Source organism: Dendrobates tinctorius, unplaced genomic scaffold (assembly GCF_039654945.1).
Source record: "Dendrobates tinctorius isolate UK_male_01 unplaced genomic scaffold, ASM3965494v1 ptg000325l, whole genome shotgun sequence".
Lineage (NCBI taxonomy): Eukaryota > Metazoa > Chordata > Amphibia > Anura > Dendrobatidae > Dendrobates > Dendrobates tinctorius.
The window spans coordinates 197,553-219,262 of record NW_027361992.1 but is presented as its reverse complement, the minus strand read 5'-3'; the positions used below and the strand labels follow the sequence as shown (position 1 = coordinate 219,262).

At 42.7% G+C, this 21,710-nt stretch overlaps 1 protein-coding gene across 3 annotated transcripts in view; it reads right to left on the bottom strand.

The window, feature by feature from the left end:
• LOC141074138 (constitutive coactivator of peroxisome proliferator-activated receptor gamma-like) overlaps positions 1–21,710 on the bottom strand; it is a 237,761-nt gene that overhangs the window by 80,155 nt on the left and 135,896 nt on the right. For all 3 annotated transcript variants that reach the window (XM_073561674.1, XM_073561673.1, XM_073561675.1), the window contains one exon: positions 2,213–2,419. In XM_073561674.1, coding sequence (XP_073417775.1) covers positions 2,213–2,419 — 207 coding nt within the window. The remainder of the gene's footprint in view (positions 1–2,212; positions 2,420–21,710) is intronic.

Below are 21,710 nucleotides of genomic sequence, written 5' to 3'. Positions count from 1 at the left end.
CATTACATGTATTAATAGTACCTGTTTGAACTCGTTACCTGTATAAAAGACACTTGCCAACACATTCAACCAATCCCACTCCAACCTCTCCACCAAGAGCTATCTATGGACACCAGTGACAACATTGTAGACCTGCACAAGGCTGGGATGGGTTACAAGACAACAAACAAGCAGTTTGGTAATAAGGCAACAACTGATAGCGCAATGATTAGAAAATGAAAGAAACACAAGATGAATATCAATCTTCCTCGGTCTGGGGCTCCATGCAAGATCTCGCCTTGTGGGGTAAGGATGATTCTGAGAGAGGTCAGGAAGGGAGCTGACCTGAAGAGAGCTGGGACCACAGTCTCAAACATTACCATTAGTAACAGACTACGCAGTCACAGATTAAAATCCTGCAGGGCAGGCAAGGTCCCTCTGCTCATGCCAGAACATGTCCAGGCCCATTTGAAGTTCACCAATGCTCATATGGGTGATCCAGAGGAGGCATGGGAGAAGGTCATGTGGTCATATGAGCCTAAAATAGAACTTTTTGGCATCAACTCCACTCGCCATGTTTGGAGGAAGTAGTAGTACAACTCCAAGAACACCGTCCCAACCGTGAAGCATGGTGTGGGAAACATCACACTTTGGGGGTGATTTTCTGCAAAGGGGACAGGACGACTGCATCATATTAAAGGGAGGATGGATGGGGTCATGCATTGTGAGATTTTGGACAACCTCCTTCCTTTAGTAACAATCATTGAAGACGGGTCATGACTGAGTCTTCCAGCATGACAATGGCCCGAAACACACAGCCAGAGCAAGAAAGCAGTGGCTCTGTAAGAAGAATTTCACGGTCCTGGAGTGGCCTAACCAGTCTCCAAACCTCAACCCAAGAGGTTGCAGGGAGCTGAAACTCAATATTGCCCCTGGCCAGCCCCAAAACCTGAAGGATCTGGAGAAGATCTGTATGGAGGAGTGGGCCAAAATCCCGGCTACAGTGTGTGCAAACTTGGTCAAGAACTACAGGAAACGTCTGACCTCTGTAATTGCAAACAAAGGTTTCTGTGCTAAATATTAAAGTGAACCTGTCAGCAGGATTGTGCTCAGTAAGCTATAGACAGGGTCAGTTTGGTGCCGTTATACTGATTAAAATTATGCTTTGGCTGATGAAATCCGTCTTGTGGTTGTTGTTTGATCTGCATTTGTAGTTTTCAGTTAATGAGATTCTAGTGCTTCATGGCGGCCTGTGGGGGGGGGGGGGGGGTTTCTCTTTATGTAATGCTCTGTTCTCATATTCATAATGACAGGTGACCTGCCTCCTATTTTTACATAATACATATAAGTTGTTGGCTTAGAAAAAAAAAATTACATCCAGCAAAATAACTATCTTACCGATAGATGCTACTGTGCAAGTGCTGCCGCCGTTTTGCTGCAGACAAATGTTTTTTTCCTCCAGCAAAATGATGCTGGCAGCAGCGCATGCACACTTGTATCTATCGGTAAGATAGCTATTTTGCTGGATGTTAATTTTTTTTCTAAGCCAGCAAATTTTATGCACCATGTAAAATCGGAGGTAGGTCATTAAAGAATCATGTTAAAAGCCATCAGTATGAATTCCTAAGCAAAGCACCGCATGAAGACCCCCCCCCCCCCCACAGGCCGGGCATATCATTAACTCAAAACTGAAAATAAAGATTAAACAACAACCACAAGACTGATTTCATCATCCCAGGTATCAATGTAATCAGTATAACGACACCAACCTGTAGGCTACTGAGCAAAATCCTGATGACAAGTTCACTTTAAGTTCTGTTTTTATTTTTGTGTCAAATACTTCATGCAAAAAATTATGTAAAAATCATACTGTGATTTTCTGGCTTCCATTTTTAAATTCTGGCTCGCACAGATGAAGTGTACCTATTTGTACCATTTTTTGTAGGTGGGAAAACTTGAAAAATTGGCAGTGTATCAAATACTTATTTTCCCCACTGTATAGATAAAATTTTATCAGGATGAGGAGACCCCAGTCCAAATGTTGTATCATTGCCCTACAGAAACTAGTTGCGCCACTGCCCAGCTCGTAAATATGTGCCAATAAGGTAAACTTGGCTAATAGCTGGTGAATCAGAGATTGCTTCTTTGTAACCATCACAGCGCTAACATATACACTAATACCCAAGGAATTTCCTTGCGTTGTAATGCCACAATAAATCAAGCATCTACTTACGTTTTTCTCAAAGATCACATCCACAGGTCTGTGGTCATGACACAACAGGTATTTCTGATGAAACAGCTTTCCATCAAATGTTTTCCAAGGCATCAAATCCAACATGTTAAAGGGGTAGCCACAGGCACTGTTACATGCCATCAATGTAATCAGTCCACGGAGAAAAAGAAAAGCCAGGTGGACAGCTCTGGAGTCCACATAAGGAAGCTATAAATGGGGAAATAAAGAGATAAGAAAAGTGTCGGTTTTATTTATCAAGGGTTCAAAATGTGCATCTATATATATATATAATTGCCTTCAATTGTCTGTCATCCACTTCCGTCTAGATGTCCCCGAATCCCACAATCCACTGCGCTGCACTAGAAGTACGCCGACCGCCATTTTGGAACACCCAAATGATGCAGTTCTGATCCAGGACATAGCTGCGATCCCGACCGCCGCTCGGATCCAGGCCACCGCTGCGACCCCGACCGCCGCTGGGATCCCAGCTGCCGTTCGGATCCAGGCCACCGCTGCGATCCCAGCCGCCGCTGGAATCCCAGCTGCCGCTCGGATCCAGGCTGCCACTGCGATCCCGAACGCAGCTGCGATCCCGGCCACTGCTTGGATCCCAGCCGCCGCTCAGATCCCAGCTGCTGCTCAGATCCAGGCCGCCACTGCGATCACGAGGCTGTGAAAGGGGTGTAATGAGGGGATATATAACGAGAGGGGAGTAATGAAGGGGGTATAATGAGTGGGTGTAAAGAGGGGGGAGTAATGAGAGGGAAGCCGCCGGACCCCGCCAAGACCCACCGCCTGACTACATGCGCCGGATCCCGTCGCTGCCTGCCCACCCACCTCCGTGCAGTCACAGTCGGCAGGAAAGACCGCGGCTTGAGGCCTGTGCTGGAGACTAGGTGCGGCCACCCTTTGGTGGCGCTGCAAACCATCTCCAGCACAGGCCGCAAAACACCGTCTTTCCTGCCGGTTATGACTGCACGGAAGTTGGTGGGCCGCCACCCCCAGCGCCACAAAGCTGCCCCATCATGATGTTACTGCCCTCCCTCCCGATGCGATAGCATCGGGCACACATCTAGTTTATTATAAATGGCTTCACTTGTAGAAGTCAAGATTTCGGTCTTTAAAAAAGGAGAAACTGTGGACTCTGCATATAAAAGCTAAATTCATGTATGTTTAGAGATAAACTCGGGAATCAGACTGCACTTCTTTCATCCATTTCCTTTGCACATCTTACACACTTTACAGAAAAGCAGGTGTTTTCCTTCAAAGTCATTGCACACAAACCACACAAGGGCCACCATTCTTTCCTCGCCACACCTTGCAGGTATGAGTCTCTGGAATCTTATCCATTGTTTGCTCCAGCCTTGTGCAATATGCTTATGTCTCCTGTGTACTGGTCTGTCAGAGCTTGTCTGGGCTGTGGCGTCCGCTCCTTCATAATTAGTAATACCAAATTTACTGTAGTAACAATGTAGCACAAGGCATCAGTACAACACCCTGGATAGCATTTTTTAATCAATAGGTGCCAAAGATAAAAAGAACATAAAATACTGTACATTTCAAATATTAACATTTCTAAATTATTCAAAATTACTTTGAAAGTTAATAAACTAATTATACAATATTAGTATCAGATAATATTATTTTAGAAGCTGGAGAAGGTACATTGCTTCCACGCCACCCGTCTGACTCCACAGACCTGATGATTGAATGGAAGAGGCCAAGGTCTACTCTGATCTTGGCCTACTTGGAATAGGTATTTTGTATACTGAGCCATCGAGTAATCCCACACGTGTTAGAGAAATGTTGTTTGATACTGCTGAATTTTTGGCGGACACATTCGCCATCTGATGTTTATTGGGGTCTCTCAGTAAGTTGAATTTCAACAGCAGAGATAGCTATGAAGCAAAACAGAATCCGGATGACAGCACACAATTCTGTTACAATTGGGCTGATGCCACAGACAGAAATGTTGGTGGATCCAACCCAAATTACAAGATTCACTGGCCAACATCTCAAGTTGCCATCTAACTTAGTCTAGCATATCAGATCAGGAACTCATTATTAGTCAGGACATTTCTAACCATATTACTTTCCACACATATAGTGAAACCTCTTTGAGATCCAGTCTTTTAAACATCGGCATTCCAACACTGTTTTTGAAGCAGAAGACATTTTAGGGAAATGCAAGAGGTGTTTTCACCAAAGCCTCTTTTCTGACATCTCTTTGGACATCTTTTGAGGCGGCTTTGCCACTGGTGTTTTTTTTTATAAAACCTATATAATATAATGGCGAGTTCCAAGCAGAAGAATGGACTGGTCAGTTCATTTTGCCACGTCACATCACTCAAAGCCTGAAGAACTTAGAAGAAGTTACAGAAGATGGAACATGTGCACAGTAGGTCGTTTATACATTTCTGTGCATACGTTCATTCTTTATGGCATTTTTTTCAGGCTGGTTCCCAGTGGTATTGTTATGAAAAACACGCCATGTAATCATACTTTGTGAGTTATAACCCATTGCTTTATGAAAGACCCAAACCTCGACGTCTATCAGCCATAATTGCAGAGTATGGATATAAGGTATGTGGTTGTAAAAGACATACCGGAATCAAACCTGTCTGCAGACTTTTTTTTCCCATTTTTTTCATGATTTTCCAACCTTTCTACCAGCCTCCTTGAGTTATGTTGTTACAGTAATCTAATTAAATTTTAATATTGTTTTACATAATAGCTACAGTTTGTATCAACACAATGGTCTATAATTTACGAATCATGATCGGCTGATTTTTTTTTTTTTATAGAACTGTTTCTCTAATCCATCCATTATATAGGAATGTAGCCCTACCTCATCTCCTTCTCATGAGGTCTGCTGGGAGATGTAGCTTTAGCTGCTAGTTCCCCACACTGATGTCTGGGCAAAATGTACACTACCGTTCAAAAGTTTGGGGTCACCCAGACAATTTTGTGTTTTCCATGAAAACTCATACTTTTAGTAATCAAATGAGTTGCCAAGTCTAGTCCAGACATTGACAAGGTTCGAAAAAAAATTTTTTATTTGCAATAATAATTTTCTCTTTCAAACTTTGCTTTCGTCAAAGAATGCTCCCTTTGCAGCAATTACAGCATTGCAGACCTTTGGCATTCTAGCAGTTAATTTGCTGAGGTAATCTGGAGAAATGTCACCCCATGCTCCCAGAAGCCCCTCCCACAAGTTGGTTTGGCTTGATGGGCAATTTTTGCGTACCATACGGTCAAGCTGCTCCCACAACAGCTCAATGGGGTTGAGATCTGGTGACTGCACTGGCCACTCCATTACAGATAGAATACCAGCTGCCTGCTTCTTCCCCAAATAGTTCTTGCATAATTTGGAGGTGTGCTTTGGGTCATTGTCCTGTTGTAGGTTGAAATTGGCTCCAATCAAGCGCTGTCCACAGGGTATGGCATGGCGTTGCAAAATGGAGAGATAGCCTTCCTTATTCAAAATCCCTTTTACCTTGTACAAATCTCCCACTTTACCAGCACCAAAGCAACCCCAGACCATCACATTACCTCCACCATGCTTGACAGACGGAGTCAGGGACTCTTCCAGCATCTTTTCAGTTGTTCTGCATCTCACAAATGTTCTTCTGTGTGATCCAAACGCCTCAAACTTGGATTTGTCTGTCCATAACACTTTTTTTTTTCAATCTTCCTCGGTCCAATGTCTGTGTTCTTTAGCCCATATTAATCTTTTCCTTTTATTAGCCAGTCTCAGCTATGGCTTTTTCTTTGCCACTCTGCCCTGAAGGCCAGCATCCCGGAGTCACCTCTTCACTGTAGATGTTGACAATGGCGTTTTGCATGTACTATTTAATGAAGACCTGTGAGGCGTCGATTTCTCAAACTACAGAATCTAATGTACTTGTCTTGTTTCTCAGTTGTGCAGCGGGGCCTCCCACTTCTATTTCTACTCTGCTTAGAGAATGTTTGTGCTCTCCTCTGAAAGGAGTAGTACATACCGTTGTAGGAAATCTTCAGTTTCTTGGCAATTTCTCGCATGGAATAGCCTTCATTTCCAAGAACAAGAATAGATTGTCGAGTTTCACATAAAAGTTCTTTTTTTCTGGCCATTTTGAGAGTTTAATGGAACCAACAAATGTAATGCTCCAGATTCTCAACTAGCTCAAATGAAGGTCAAGTTTATAGCTTCTCTAAACAGCCAAACTGTTTTCAGCTGTGCTAACATTCTTACACAAGGGTTTTCAAGGGTATTCTAACCATCCATTAGCCTTCTTACACAGTTGGCAAACACAAAGTACCAGCAGAACACTGGAGTGATGGTTGTTGGAAATAGGCCCCTATACAGCTATGAACATATTTCATTATAAACCAGACGTTTGCAGCTAGAATAGTCATTTACCACATTAACAATGTATAGAGTGTATTTTTGAATCATTTAATGATAGCTTCATTGGAAAAAAAAAACTGTGATTTTCTTTCAAAAATAAGGAAATTTCTAAGTGACCCTAAACTTTTGAACAGCAGTGTAAATCTACAAATGTCAGATAGGACTCATGTGACTTCTTTGGAAACAAGTAACAACATGGAAAAAAAGCTACAAGTGGTCCAGCTCAGTTCAACTGTTGAAAAACAGTTTTATTTCAAATACATAAAAAGAGATTACAGTGCGGTATAGTCTTCCCCAGCATGTTTCCAACATGGTGCATTCCTAATCCCAGTATATACACCCTAAAAATCAAAATGCTTTTTTCTGGAAATGTGAAGCCCACACCTCTTAGGTACCCCTGTGGATTAATGACATCAGCCGCTTTCCATTATTACATAGGAATTTAAACACAATGTTTCCTTGCTATTTACACTGCAGACATCTAACATATTTTACCCAGATAACCAAAATCAGCAGGACAATAAGTGTTGATTGCACTATATCGCAGTAAATATCACACTGCTCCTTTAAACACATTACACTGCAATGATTAGAGGAAACGGCGAACAGTGGAAAACATTTCCTGGACCCTGTTTATATTTCAGTTGTGTGAATAAGTAGTTAAAAGGAACCCGTCAGTCGATTCATACTGCATAAACCACAGAAAACAGAAATTAGAGCCTGGCTAACCAATTGCAGCAAGGTAGATTTTTGTCTGAAACACACCACTCTGATTGAGAGCAGGAGCGGACGCAGACAGAAGACAGCCCTTGTGCAGGCATCATAAAATGGGGTTTAGCAGCCCAATAGTTTCTTGTAATACACCAGTTTATGTCTCTGTGATACAAGAAACTATTGGGCTGCTAAGGGCCATATATGATGCCTGCACTCATAGATTTGACTAGTCAGGCGCTGCCTCCAGTTGGCTTATCCCCATGTGTGTACTTAGTGACAGATCGATCAGAGGTGGACCATTGTTGCAACCTGTGCAGGCGCACAGCTGCCCACATGGTAAGGGGCCTTCTACCCACAAAATTGCAAGCAGCATCTAATACACCAGCTTATATCTCGGTGATAGGTGCTGCTTGCAGCTTTTTGGGTAGAAGGCCCCTTACCATGTGGGCAGCTGTGCGCCTGCACAGGTTGCAACAATGGTCCACCTCTGATCGATCTGTCACTAAGTACACACATGGGGAGAAGCGCCTGACTAGTCAAGTCTATGACTATTGTCCTGGCTCATCAAACTATACCTTCTCTGAAATGCAGAAGTGTTTCAGGGAAAAAATACCTGGGTGCAATGGTGCTACCAAGCTGCGTGTCATGTTGCTTGTGGTATGGGAAGGATCGAGTGACAGGTTCCCTTTAATAGGTCTAATGTGTACATAAGGAGAGGCCTGTCAGTCACCGCTATCGGTGCTGGGAAGAGCCAACCAGATGTGCTGCCAGACTCGTGTAGTCACTGGCCATGGATCTGGGCTGTATGTTCAAAGGCTATTTTCTCTGAAAATGGGCGCCATAAATCAGATTAAACTTTAACTCTTAATCTAGACTATCAAGGTTTCGTTATTATCCAATTTGCTTTCATTGTAGAAGTGTGTGTCCATTTCATTCTCGGCTTCCTACAGCAGGTGAAGACTTTGTCCTCACTCAGCATCGCCCTCAGCACGATGAGCGATATGCATTTTCCTAATGGTGCGTCTGGGTCTGTGCCAGTCAGTATTTCCAAAACATACTTTAGAAACATTTGGGATGGTGGATCGCTCTCCTGCCTTGGTGCGGCTGTGAAGCCTCCTCATGGTCTCAAAAAGCACAGAAAACCAGTAGGACATGTTTTACCTCCTTTTTATCTTGGCTACTCCTGCAGCACAGTAAATATTTAGCGGTAAACAGGCGGCCTGTTTTTGTTTATACCCAGCCCTGTAGAGTTTTATAGGCTCTTGTGTGTAAAGTGATCTCTTTCAACAAAAAAAACAGTTTAAGTGAACTTTGTGCAATTGCTGACAGATATTGCTGCCTTTTGCTTCATTGCTCTATTTGGAGTGTTATGAAAATAAACAGCAATTGGGCCCAGGAATAACCCACCACAAGCAGGCAGCGAGTGCTGACGGCAGCGTGTCCCATCTAGAGGTGCAAGCGGTGACCTTACTTGTGGAAACACAGAGGAACCAATTTTAATGCAAACATCAATACTTTAGATTTCGGTCCATATAGTCTGTGTCATGGCTTTCATCATTATCTATGACGCTTTACTTAACAAAGCCCACCATGCTCTCCCAGGACCCCAATACACGCAGTCTTTCCCCAGTGCAGCTTACAGGGTTCCCTATGGCCTACACAAATGATGAAAGAAGAGGTATACAATCCTCATTTACGCCTCCTCTCTGTAGGCGCCGACCTTGTTTTATTGAATACACTTGTATTAAAAGCATAGGCAATTGCAATTCTTACATGAAGTTTTTTATTTATTTTACTTGCTTATTTAAAGCCATTAATCCCACAACATTTACAGATGTCATGTGGTTAGTCTGTAGGTAAATGGCGCTAATATGCTGCCAGGCCGCCTCACCGAACACACAGCTACTGGGAGGAAATGGACTTCTATTCTCCCTGGAGCCGCTCGCTTTCTGTCATAGGGCCGGAGCAGGGAGCGGTTTCTGTTATCATGGAGGAGGAAAAGCGAACACCCAGAAAGGCCTCGGCTGCAGCTTGAGTCAGCATGTTCTTCTGAGGCGACATTTACCTCAAGTCAAATCCTGAGACATTCAGTTGTCGCATGCCTTATGTGTGCGCCACAATTGTTGTTGATAACACCTAGAAAGGTTACAGATATTTTTGTGCAACTTGAAGTTAACCCTTCGGCCCTCAACGGGAGACTAAAAGAATTGTGCCCTTTGTGTGAAAGGACAGGTATGTTTTGGGAACATTTTTTGCTCTGTTTATAACCTGTTCCCCTGAGAATTTCTAGTCTGGTGCGGCCACTAGTAAACATACGAAACTGTACTTCATGTGCACTTGAGACGGTGGTTCCTGAGGTCTCCATTTTGTTAGATGTATTCAGTGAAGCAGTTTTGCTAGGGGGAAACTAGAACAAAACTATGGAGAGCAGCGGCCTCAGAAACTGCGTGTTCATTTCTAGAGAGGTAATAACATAGAAGATGAAAGGGCCGTAAGCCAACAAGCTTGTGCACAGCTGCCATGACTGGTTTTACTGGCACTGTAGTGTCGGACACGTTACTCTCGGTATGCGGAAGGTTAGTGAAAGTGAATGACTACATGTTTTTAAGCCCAGAGTGATATCTTTCAGCATAGAAAAGCTTGTGCGTTTATTTTGGCGGTAAAAATAGTAAATGCTTCAAATCCCGCCTTTATGTAGAGCGGGTAATATTGTGCTCCATAGAATGACTGGAATGAGAGAACCGACAACTTCTCTGACTATGAACCATGTGGCGTTTTCCTGACAATGGCCTCCAGTACGGAATATTTATCATTTGTGTCACGAAATAGCTGACTAGGTTTCACTGGGTTAAAAGCAATGTTACACAACACGTCATGGCATTATTTGTGTTCCAAGATTTAGAGCAGATACTAAGAGCTCAGCTCAACTCCGCTGATTGCAAAAGCAACATTTTCTATGTGCTCCATGGACGGTGCATCTTATGAGATGTTCGCATGCCTTGAACAGCCATTACAGGGCCATTATGTCCAGATCTCAGAGGGTTATATGTGTTGAAGCTTCGGCTCTAAATGTGCAGCTTATAGCACTAACGAGAATTGCCAACCTGGAGGAGTTTAGCGCTCACTGAGCAGCTCTGGCTGAGGCCAGTATATGGAGGAGGGTGGAGGTGGGGAAGATCAGGAAACAGAGGCAATAGATGGGTAACAGCTGGAAGAAGCGGTAGGGGAAAAGTGCCAGGGTGCCCAGTCCTGATCTGGCACAACCTAGTACAGACGCCTGTTTGGCTGATATTAGGAATACAGGCCCAGGTCTGGGAACACTGCCCAGGACGTTGCTCCTAGCAACCAGGAAAATGACTGCTGTAGGAAGGAGAGACATAGGAGAGCAGCAAAAGGCCAGACAGGTGTTGGTGGTAGAGGACTCTATAATTAGGCGGACAGACAAGGTAATCTGCCGCCAAGACGGTTAATACGGAACAGTGTGTTGTCTGCCGGATGCTCGTTTCGACATATTGCAGACTGGATAGACCAGTGTCACTTTATGTGGTTATAACTCTGGAAGACTTAAATTGATCCTACTGATTCTGAGAAAGTTTTTTTGCAACACATTGTACAAAAAAATTGCAAATTTCAACCTTTTAATTCTTATGCCCTTAACCCCTGTGAGGAAGCGCTGTCCTTCAAGGTTGGGGAACACTCGCTTGGCAGCCACACAATCAGATCCAGCTCGGGTTTTCATATACCATCACAGTCCATGAGGTTTATTTGTCATCACAAACCACAGCAATATAAACAGCATTACAGGATAGCGTCCATTCTACAGGCTATTCAGCCTCATCCTTATCTCACCCACGTCATGGTTCCCACATGGCTGTTTCTCCAGGCTGCAGAAATCCACTCACTCCTCAGGGACTCTCAGACACTGGCCGCCATTACACACACAGCCGCTCCACAGGCTGGACCAATCAGGTCCCAGCATTCACTCCATGTGACCTACCCTGGCCACCATATATGGTCCATAGCCACGCCCACCGGGTCACATGGATATGACCTCATCACAGGTCCTTCACATACTCACATAGCCTTATACTATAGGTGTTATCAGACACACCCCTGGGTGGATTTGTAGGCAGCTAGAACCCGCCCATCTCTCCAGCTGCCAGAAGGCTTCTCCCTAACACATAGGCACGAAAGATCAGCACATAACCAAGCCTTCATCTCAAAGCCACCCACTTTGAGATACACAACGGCCACTCAGTATTCTGCCACTCATCCTCTCTCTTGGGACATCCACACAGCGCCCCCTAGTGGACACAGTGGTCATTACACCACACCCCTTAACAACCGCTGACATAGTATTGCCTCAGCTGTCAGTATCCCCCCGCCTTGAGGTGGGTTCCGGCGGTGAGCCCACCTCAAAGCCGCGACATGTGCCCGCAATAGGCGCAAGCGGAATCACGATCTGCACGCACCTGTTAACTAGTTAATTCCTGTTGTCAAATGCTGACAGTGGGCTTTAACTAGAGCTTCCAGCCGCACGGCCGGAAATGAGCGCATCGGGGGTCGGCGATGTGTTGCCATAACAACCTGAGGTCTCATACAGACCTCTATGGTTGTTGATGAGGCATTGCTATGAGCGCCACCCGGTGGTCATCGCTCATAGCAATGCTGTAATTCTGCTCATCACCTATATATAGCAGAGCCGATCAAGTTGTGGCAGCTTCTAGCCTCCCATGGAAACTACTGAAGCATGCCAAAATTTAAAAAAAAAAAGGTTTTAAAAAAAATATGAAAAAAATAAAAAAATATAAAAGTTTAAACCACCCCCTTCACCCCATTCAAAATAAAACAATAAAAGAAAAAAATCACACATACACATATTTGGTATCGTCACGTTCAGAATCGCCCGTTCTATCAATAAAAAAAGGATTAACCCGATTGCTAAACGGCGTAGCGGGAAAAAAAATCGAAATGCCAGAATTACTTTTTTTGGTCGTCGCGACATTGCATTAAAATGCAATAACGGGCGAACAAAAGATCGTATCTGCACATAAATGGTATCCTTAAAAACGTCAGCTCGGCACACAAAAAATAAGCCTACAGCCAATTCCAGATCACGGAAAATGCATATGCTACGGGTATCGGAAAATGGTGCAATTTTTTTTTAGCTAAGTTTGGAATTTTTTTTTTCACCAATTAGATAAAAAAGAACCTACACATGTTTGGTGTTTATGAACTCGTAATGACCTGGAGAATCATAATGGCAGGTCAGTTTTAGTATTTAGTGAACCTAGCAAAAAAGCCAAACAAAAAACTATTGTGGGATTGCACTTTTTTTGCAATTTCACCACACTTGGAATTTTTTTCCCGTTTTCGAGTACAAGACATGGTAAAAACCAATGGTGTCGTTCAAAAGTACAACTCGTCTTGCAAAAAGTAATCCCTCACATGGCCATACTGATGGAAAAATAGTTATGAATCTGAGAAGGGGAGCGAAAACCGAAAAAAGCAAAACCGAAAAAAGCTCCGGGGGTTAAGGGGTTAAATCAGAAAGTTATGTTACACAAAATAGTTAATAAATAACATTTCCCACATGTCTACTTTACACATGCATCACTTCTGAAACATAATTTTTTTTTTAGTTAGGAAATTAGAAGGGTTAAAAGTTGACCAGCAATTTCTAATTTTTCCAACAAAATTTACAAAACCATTTTTGTTTAGAGACCACATCACATTTGAAGTGACCTTGAGGGGCCTATATGTCAGAAAATACCCAAAAGTGACACCATTCTAAAAACTGCACCCCTCAAGGTGCTAAAAACCACATTCAACAAGTTTATTAACCCTTCTGGTGATTCACAGGAACTAAAGCAATTTGGAAGTTAAAAATGAACATTTAACATTTTTGTTTCAGAAAAATTTCAATTTAGCTCCAAATTTTTTTATTTTCACAAATGTAACAGGAGAAAATGGATTCCAAAATGTGTTGTGCAATTTCTCCTGAGTAGAACGATACCCCACATGTGGGAGAATACTACTATTTGGGCGCACGGCAATGCTCAGAATGGAAGGAGCACCGTTTGACTTTTTGAATGCAAAAACGGCTGGAATCGAGAGCGGACCCCATATTATGTTTGGAGAGCCCCTGATGTGTCTAAACAGTGGAAACCTCCACAAGTGACCCCGACCACTCAAGGAACTTATTTAGATGTGTCATGAGCACCTTGAACCCCCAGGTGCTTCAAAGACTTTTATAATGTAGAACTGTGAAAATACAAAATCACATTTTACCCACAAAAATGTACTTTCAGTCCCAAACTTCTTATTGTGCAATTTCTCCTGAGTACGCCAATACCCCATATGTGGAGGAAAACCACTGTTTCAGCGCACGGCAATGCTAGGAAAGGAAGGAGTGACATTTTGGAACGCAGACTTTGAAGGAATGGTCTGCTGGAGTCATGTAGCGCTTGGAGAGACCCTGATGTGCCTACATAGTAAAAAAAAAAAAAACTCCACAAGTGACCCCATTTTGGAAACTACACCCCTCAAGGATTTTATTCAGGTGTGTAGTGAGCATTTTTAACCCACAGGTACCACACAGAATTTGACAGCATTAAAGGGAATCTGACACGACTTTTTTCGAATATCAACTGCCGGCACCGCCATCAGGGGCTTATCTACAGCATTCTGTAATGCTGTAGATAAGCCCCCGATGTAACCTGAAAGAGAAGAAAAAGGAGTTAGATTATACTCATCGGGGGGCAGTCCGTTTTTTTTTTCCGACAGGTGTTGCGGTCCAGCGCCTCCCATCTTCATACGATGCCGTCATCTTCTTTCCTTCCTGTCGTGGCGCAGGCGCACTGCTCTGCCCTGTTGAGGGCAGAGCAGAATACTGCAGTGCACGGGCGCGGGCCTCTCCTGGTGCCTACGCACTGCAGGACTCTGCTCTGCAGTGCGCCGGAGCCACAACAGGAAGGAAAGATGGCATTGTATGAAGATGGGATGCGCCGTACCGGACCGCAACACCCATCGGACCGAAACGGACGCCGGGGTGAGTATAATCTAACTCTTTTTTCTTCTCTTTCAGGTTACATCAGGGGCTTATCTACAGCATTCTGATGTCGGTGCCGGCAGCTCATATTCGAACTAAGGGGTGACAGATTCCCTTTAAGTCGATATATTGAATTTTTTTTCCCCCACAAAAAAAGTGTTGTTTTAGCTCCAAATTTGTAACTTTCACAAAAAAATAGGAGAAAACAGATCCCATAATTTGTTGAGCAATTTGTCCAGAAAGCGAATATACATATGTGGTCAAAAACTTCTGCTCGGACGCATGGCAGGGCTGGGAAAGTAAAGAGCACTATTTGCCTGGAATAAATTGTGAATGCCATGTCGCATTTGAAGGGCCCCTAAGATGTGAAAACAGCAGTACCCCCCATAAGTGACCCCATTCTGGGATCCTTCAAGGAACTCATCTAGGGGGTGTAGTGAGTATTTTGAACCATAGGTGCCTCCCAGAATTTTAGAAACATTGAGACGTGGTTTGTGGTAAAAATGTAATTTTTTGATTTGCTGCAAATTTGTCAGGGACACAAGGGTTAATAGGAGAAACTAGACCCCACAATTTCTCCCGAACGTGGTGCTACCCCATGCTGTCAGACATTACTGTTTGGCCACACGTTAGGGCTGAGAAGGAAGGAGTGCTATTTTGCTTTTGTAACACAGATTTTGCTAGAATAGTTTATGGGTGACATTTGTGAACATCAGAAAAAAAACAAAAGTGACCCCATTGTAGAAACTGCACCTCTCAATGAACCCATCTACGGCTGTAGTGACCATTTTGTAACATCCATGCTAGGCGTTTTTTGGGGAGAATTGCAAATCTGCCAGTCTAGTATCCATACATTGTGTCCCCATACAGTGTAGAGACCAATGTATCCCCATACAGTGTAGAGACTGCATATACTATAGTACCCTCATACATTCTGCCCAACTTTTGCTTCTGGCGATATGCACCCCATAAATTAAGTGCCTTCTCTCCATTACAATGATGACAAACATGTGGCAGCTTACTGTGGTTTAGGCACAGAGGGGATCAGAAGGAGGGGGGCATTTGGATTTGGGCCATGTCGCTTTTCCAGAGTCTTTTTTCTAGCAGTAAAGTGGTAACCCCCTATAGTTCCAGTGTCAGATGACGGACATGAGTGGGGGCTGGTTTTGTGCAGGATACAGTGGGTACGGAAGTATTCAGACCCCTTTAAATTTTTCACTCTGTTATTGCAGCCATTTGGTAAATTCAAAAAAGTTCATTTTTTCTCATTAATGTACACATCGTACTCCTTTTAGCGTTTGTTGCAGTGATATCCATTGTTTTAGGCGTGAACAGATCTGTACATGTCCACACTTGTGCACTAAAAAGATGTCTAAATGATGGGACACTGCTGGAACACAGACCGGTCCAAAGTGACTCCATCTGCCTTGTCTGAATCGCGGTTTTGGAGAATTTACACAGAAACCCTAACCATAAATGTGAGCCAATCCTTATTCAGATTTTTGGGAGGTAGAATGAACAAATAGCAGTTCAAGAATAGTTCTTCTTTTTATTTTTGCACGGGTCAAGTGATAAGGCGGATTTATTCTTTGGGTGGGTGCGATTATAGTGATACCAGATAGTAAAAATGCTTTTTTTTAAAATAAATAGTAGGGGTTTTTTTTGTCAACATTCTGGAAGCTGTAACTTTATTTTTTTGCAAACAGAACTGTATGGAGGCTTAATTTTTGCGGGACGAGTTGCAGATTTTTTTGCTACCATTCTGGGGTACATAATATTTTTTTATCACTTTTTATTCATATTTTTAGGACACAGAATTAACAAAGCCCAGCAATTCAGTCATTGTTTATTTTATTTATTTTGGGCCATTCAACATGGACTAAAAGAAATAAGACTAATTTGTTTGTTGGGTCGGTATGATTACAGCGATACCAGATTTATATTGCTTTTTATATATTGATTTTTTTATGCTTTGCTATTTTTACATACTAAACCAATATTTTAGCAAAATGAATTTCTTTTTGCATCATTATATTCTGAAAACTGTTACTTTGTTTATTTTTTTGACAAATGAGCCATATTAGGGCTTGATTTTTGTGGGACGGGTTGGCATTTATTTTACATATGACTTTTTGATCGCTTATTTACTTTTTTGTGTACGGGTGGAGTAAAGATCAGTTTTCTGGCAATAAAGCAACCACTGATTAATAAATATTTACCGACTGGTAGTTTAACCCCCTAGTGACCGAGCCAATTTTGGCCTTAATGACAAGCCAATTTTTTCAATTCTGACCACTGTCACTTTATGAGGTTATAGCTCTGGAACACAAACAGAATCTACTAATTCTGAGATAGTTTTTTCGAGACATAATGTACATCATGTTAGTGGTAAAATTTCTTCAATATGACTTGCATTTATAAAAATTGGAAATTTGGCAAAAATGTTATTATTTATATAGCACCATTGATTCCATGATGCTGTACATGAGAAGGGGTAACATACAAAGTACAGATATCACTTACAGTAAACAAACTAACAATCACAGACTGATACAGAGTGGAGAGAGGACCCTGCCCTTTCGGGCTTACATGCTACAGGATGGTGGGGAAGGACCCAGTAAGTTGGGGGGTTGCAGCAGCTCCAGGGATGGTGAGGAGGCAGTGGGGAAAATTTAGCAATTTTCAAACTTTTAATTTTTGTACCCGTAAATCAGAGAGATATGGCACACAAAATACTTAATAAATAACATTTCCCACATGTCTGCTTTACATCAGCACAATTTTGGAAACATTTTTTTCATTAGGAAGTTGTAAGGGTTAAAATTTGACCAGCGGTTTCTCATTTTTCCAACAGAATTTACAAAACCATTTTTTAGGGACCACCTCATATTTGAAGCGACTTTGAGGGGTCAACTGTACCCCTCAAGGTGCTCAAAATCACATTCAAAAAGTCTGATAACACTTCAGGTGTTTCACGAGAACAAAAGCAATGTGGTAGGAAAAAATGAACATTATACTTTTACCACAAAAAAATTTACTTTAGACCCAAATGTTTTTATTTTTACAAGGGTATTAAGAGAAAATGGACCACAAAATTTGTTATGCAATTTCACCTGAGTACGCTGATACACCGTATGTGGGGAAAAGCCACTGTTGGTAGCATGGCAGGGCTCAGAAGGATGGGAGCACCATTTGACTTTTTGAAAGCAAAATTGGCTGGAATCGATGGCACCATCGTCTTTGGAGAGTCCCTGATGTGCCTAAACAGTGGAAACCCCCCAATTCTAACTCCAACCTTAACACAGCCCTAACCCCAACCCAACCCTAACCCTAATCCCAGCCCTAACTATAACACAACCCTAACCCCAACACCACCCTAACACCAATACCACAACCGTAACCCTAACCCCTAAACCCAACAAAACCCTAACACCAACACAATCCTAACCCAACCCCAATCCTAACCCTAACACAAATCCTAACCACAGCTCTAACCCTAACTGCAAAGAATGGAAAAGTTTACAATTTTTTTATTTTATTATTTTTATCTAACTAAGGGGGTGGCAAAGAGGGGTTTGATTTTTTTTATTTTGATCACTGTGATAGGGTCTATCACAGTGATAAAAATGAACAAATAGGAAAAATATTCTATTGTTGCCGGGTACCAACTGGCTGATGTCGGCGAGCACACTGCGCATGTGCCCGCCATTTTTCTTCCAGGAACATGACGTGGAGGGCTGGGGGACAGAGCAGGAGGGTCCTGGGATGGCAGAAGTATCAGGGGTTCTTGGGGGACACCATTTCTCTCTCCTCTAATATGCTAGATCATATAAGAGGAGAGGGAAATGAATGGAAAATCTTCCTTTTTTTTTGTGATCGCCGTTATTCGGTGAATAACAGCGATCACATGACTAGTGATAGTAAAAACCGACCAGAATTATTTTCGGATGATGGGGGGGCACTATACACTTATTTCTCAGTGCCATTAAAAAGCGGGGCAGAGGAATAAGTACCTTTAACTGCCTGTATCGGCGGTCATTAAGTGGTTAAAAACCTGTTTACACAGGCAGCTCTACACGATAAACACTGAACAATTTCTAAAAGATCATTAAAAATGAAGTGCACAGGCTGCCAATATTTTCGCAGTGCAAGTCCTAGGGTGTTCGTCAGGTAACAAGGCATTATTCTTAGCATTACATGATCCATCTGGTGTAAACCAAGCAAGTGCAGCAAAAACAGTGGCATTCAATGCACATAAAGCGATCTTGTTAACCCCTTCACCCAAGGGTGATTTTACGTTTTTTCCTCCCCTTCTAAGAGCCGTATCTTTTTTTCTGTCCACATTGCCATGAGGGGTTGTTTTTTTTCTTGAAGAATGAGTTGTACTTTTGATTGATATCACATTCATTTTATCATGTGGTGCACTAGAAAGCAGGAAAAAAAATTCCAAGTGCATCGAAAGTGCAATTTCAAAATTATTATTTTTATTTACCATGTTCAATAGAACAACTGACCTGGCAATATGATTCTCCAGGTCAGTATGATTACGGCTATACCAAGAATACATTGGGTTTTCTAAGGGGATCAAATTTATTGTATATATTGATAGATCAGACTGTTATGAGCACAGCAATACCAAATATGTGCATTTTTTTCTATTGTTTTAATTTTAATGCTGCAAAGGGGGGTGATTTGAACTTGTGTTATTTTATTTTTTCATATCTTTACAATTTTTTTTTTCACTTTTTACTATATTTAATAGTCCCCTTAGGGGACTTGAAGATGCGATGATTGTCAGATCACTTGTACTATACATATCACTGCTATGTATAGCAGAAATCACAATCTCCTATGAACACCAGCTACAGAATGGATTTCACAGGACTGTCATGACAAGCAAGGTGGTTTTCAGTAGACCTTTTGCTGTCATGGCAACCCATCGGCGCACTGCGATCACATAACGTGCATGGAATGACGCGTCCGCCAGACAGCGCGCTCTCAGAAATTGACAGCAGTATTTTGACAGCGGCATTTAACAAGTTTAAGGCCTAAGGAGGAGCTATGCTCCAATCGCGGTTGTTACAGGCATATGATGGCTGATTAAATTAACCATTAACTGCTGGGAAAAATGCTAACTTTCTAGTGTGAGCCTGCATCAAACTCAGGAATACGACATATGACGTAACTGTATGTATGCAAGATAAATATCACCATCCTATGTATCAATGAACACATGCATGGAATCACTGCGTGTACAAAAGCTGGCAGTGCTTTGGACAGAGCGGACATGTGCTACGCCCAAAGCGCTGCCAATACTGACAGTGAAAACATACCCAAACTCTTCAAAATCAGCTAGAAATGCTAAACTCTGCCCACAAAGCGGAAAACAAAAAAAGCAGACCAGCACATATGAAATGGACTTTAAAAAAGGCACACATATAATAATGAATTTGGTGCACATAAGGCACAAAACTAATCAAAATAAAAGACGGAAATATGCAACTTTTAGTGACTACAGCAGTCTCAGAATAGAATACCTTATAAGAGAACACATTTACAAATCGGGTGGAGTCTCAATCATATCTTATACAAATAATCAAGGGCAACAAGATTTGGTGGCAGAAGGAACAGTGGTTTCAGTTTTCATATTAAGGAACATACTAAATATTGAAGGACTACATCAGGGTTCCCCAACTCCAGTCCTCAAGGCCCACCAACAGGTCATGTTTTCAGGATTTCCCTTGCTATTGTACAGGTGATGCAATTATCACCTGGGCAATACTAAGGAAATCCTGAAAACCTGACCTGTTGGTGGGCCTTGAGGACTTGATTTGGGGAACCCTGGTCTACATTATCGAACTCCAAGATAGCCAACATTTTGGGCTTATTATCATTTTGTCAGGAAGAGAAAGACTAAAGTATATGCTTAAAAAATAATACCCTGCTGCAGTAATGCATGAAGATGGTTCAGTTATGTTCTGGTATTGCTTTGCTTCCTCTAGCACTGGAAGGTGCAGGGTATGGTGGTCAAGATGGAATTATATCCGTACCAAGATATGTCTAGAGATTAAGGAGGGAAAGTCATCGTTCCTCTGGGATCACCTAGAAAAAGTGGTTAGCGACAAGTCTGTTTGAGTTTGCCCTTTTGAGCCAATGGCTTCGCACAGATTTCACAACTGGGTTCAATCAGAAAATGCTAGGAGAAAATGTCATGTATTCTGTTGTGAGGAAGCTGAACCCAGGGCGTCATTGGACCGTCGTCCACAGTTGTCTGACTTTGGTATTACTGAGTATAAAACAAGTGATCTGACGAAATCTGATTAAAGCTCCCTAAGGCAACTGAAAATTCTTTTAAAAAATTACTGTAAATCATTCCCTTGTAATTACTCTTTAACCCGTTGACTACCGCTGATGTGCCTTTTAACTGCGCTAAATAATAAGTGAATAGCCTTCCCCAACAGGCACAAATCCCATGGGTGACACTTGTAAATGACAGCTGACACCCTGTGGTATCTGCCCTGAACGGTTTTGAAACTGACAGGAGCCGATAACCCCTAAAATATTGCTGTCAACTGTGACAGCAGTATCTAAATGGTTAAAAAAGGGTTAAATGAACGCTACAATCGTTGCCATTTGGTACCCTAAAGTCATATGATAATCCCAGGACACTGTGGCCTGTTAGAGCCATCTTTCATCAGAGTCTAACAGGTTTTGCAGTGAGACACTGACAGGTTTCATACACTGCAGTACACGATTACTGCAGTGTATGAAACCAATGGTCAAAGTAAAAAATATTCATGTCCCACAGTAGGGCTAAGAGTGCTTTCAAATTGCTCTTATTTTCACAACCATGGGTCCTGTTGGGGCTTGCATCCAAACTCCCCTGTAAGGCCTCTTTCACACATCAGGTTTTCGCCGTCAGGCGCGATCCGGCGCTTTTGACAGAAACCGGATCCGGCGAAATGCAATGCCGGATCCGGTTTCCCCCCCATTGACTTGCATTTGCGCCGGATCGCGCCAGATGGCCATGCGTTTCATCCGGTTTTCGCCGGATCCGGCAATGTGTCGCGATCCGGCGTCTGGAAAAAACGGCTACTGTAACGTTTTTTGTCTCCGGCGAAAAAGCCGGACACGCCGGATCCGGCGCGTCCGGCTTTTTCACACAATGAAAGCCTGAGCGCCGCAATGCGCCTGATCCGGCGAAAGCCGGATCCGGTGGCCGGATCCGGTTTTTTGGTCTGAGCATGCTCAGTAGCTCTGCCCACAAGACATATATAAAAGCAAGACAGTGGGACCCACAGCCACACCCAACATGCCACCCAAGAAAGCAACCAAGCGCAGCA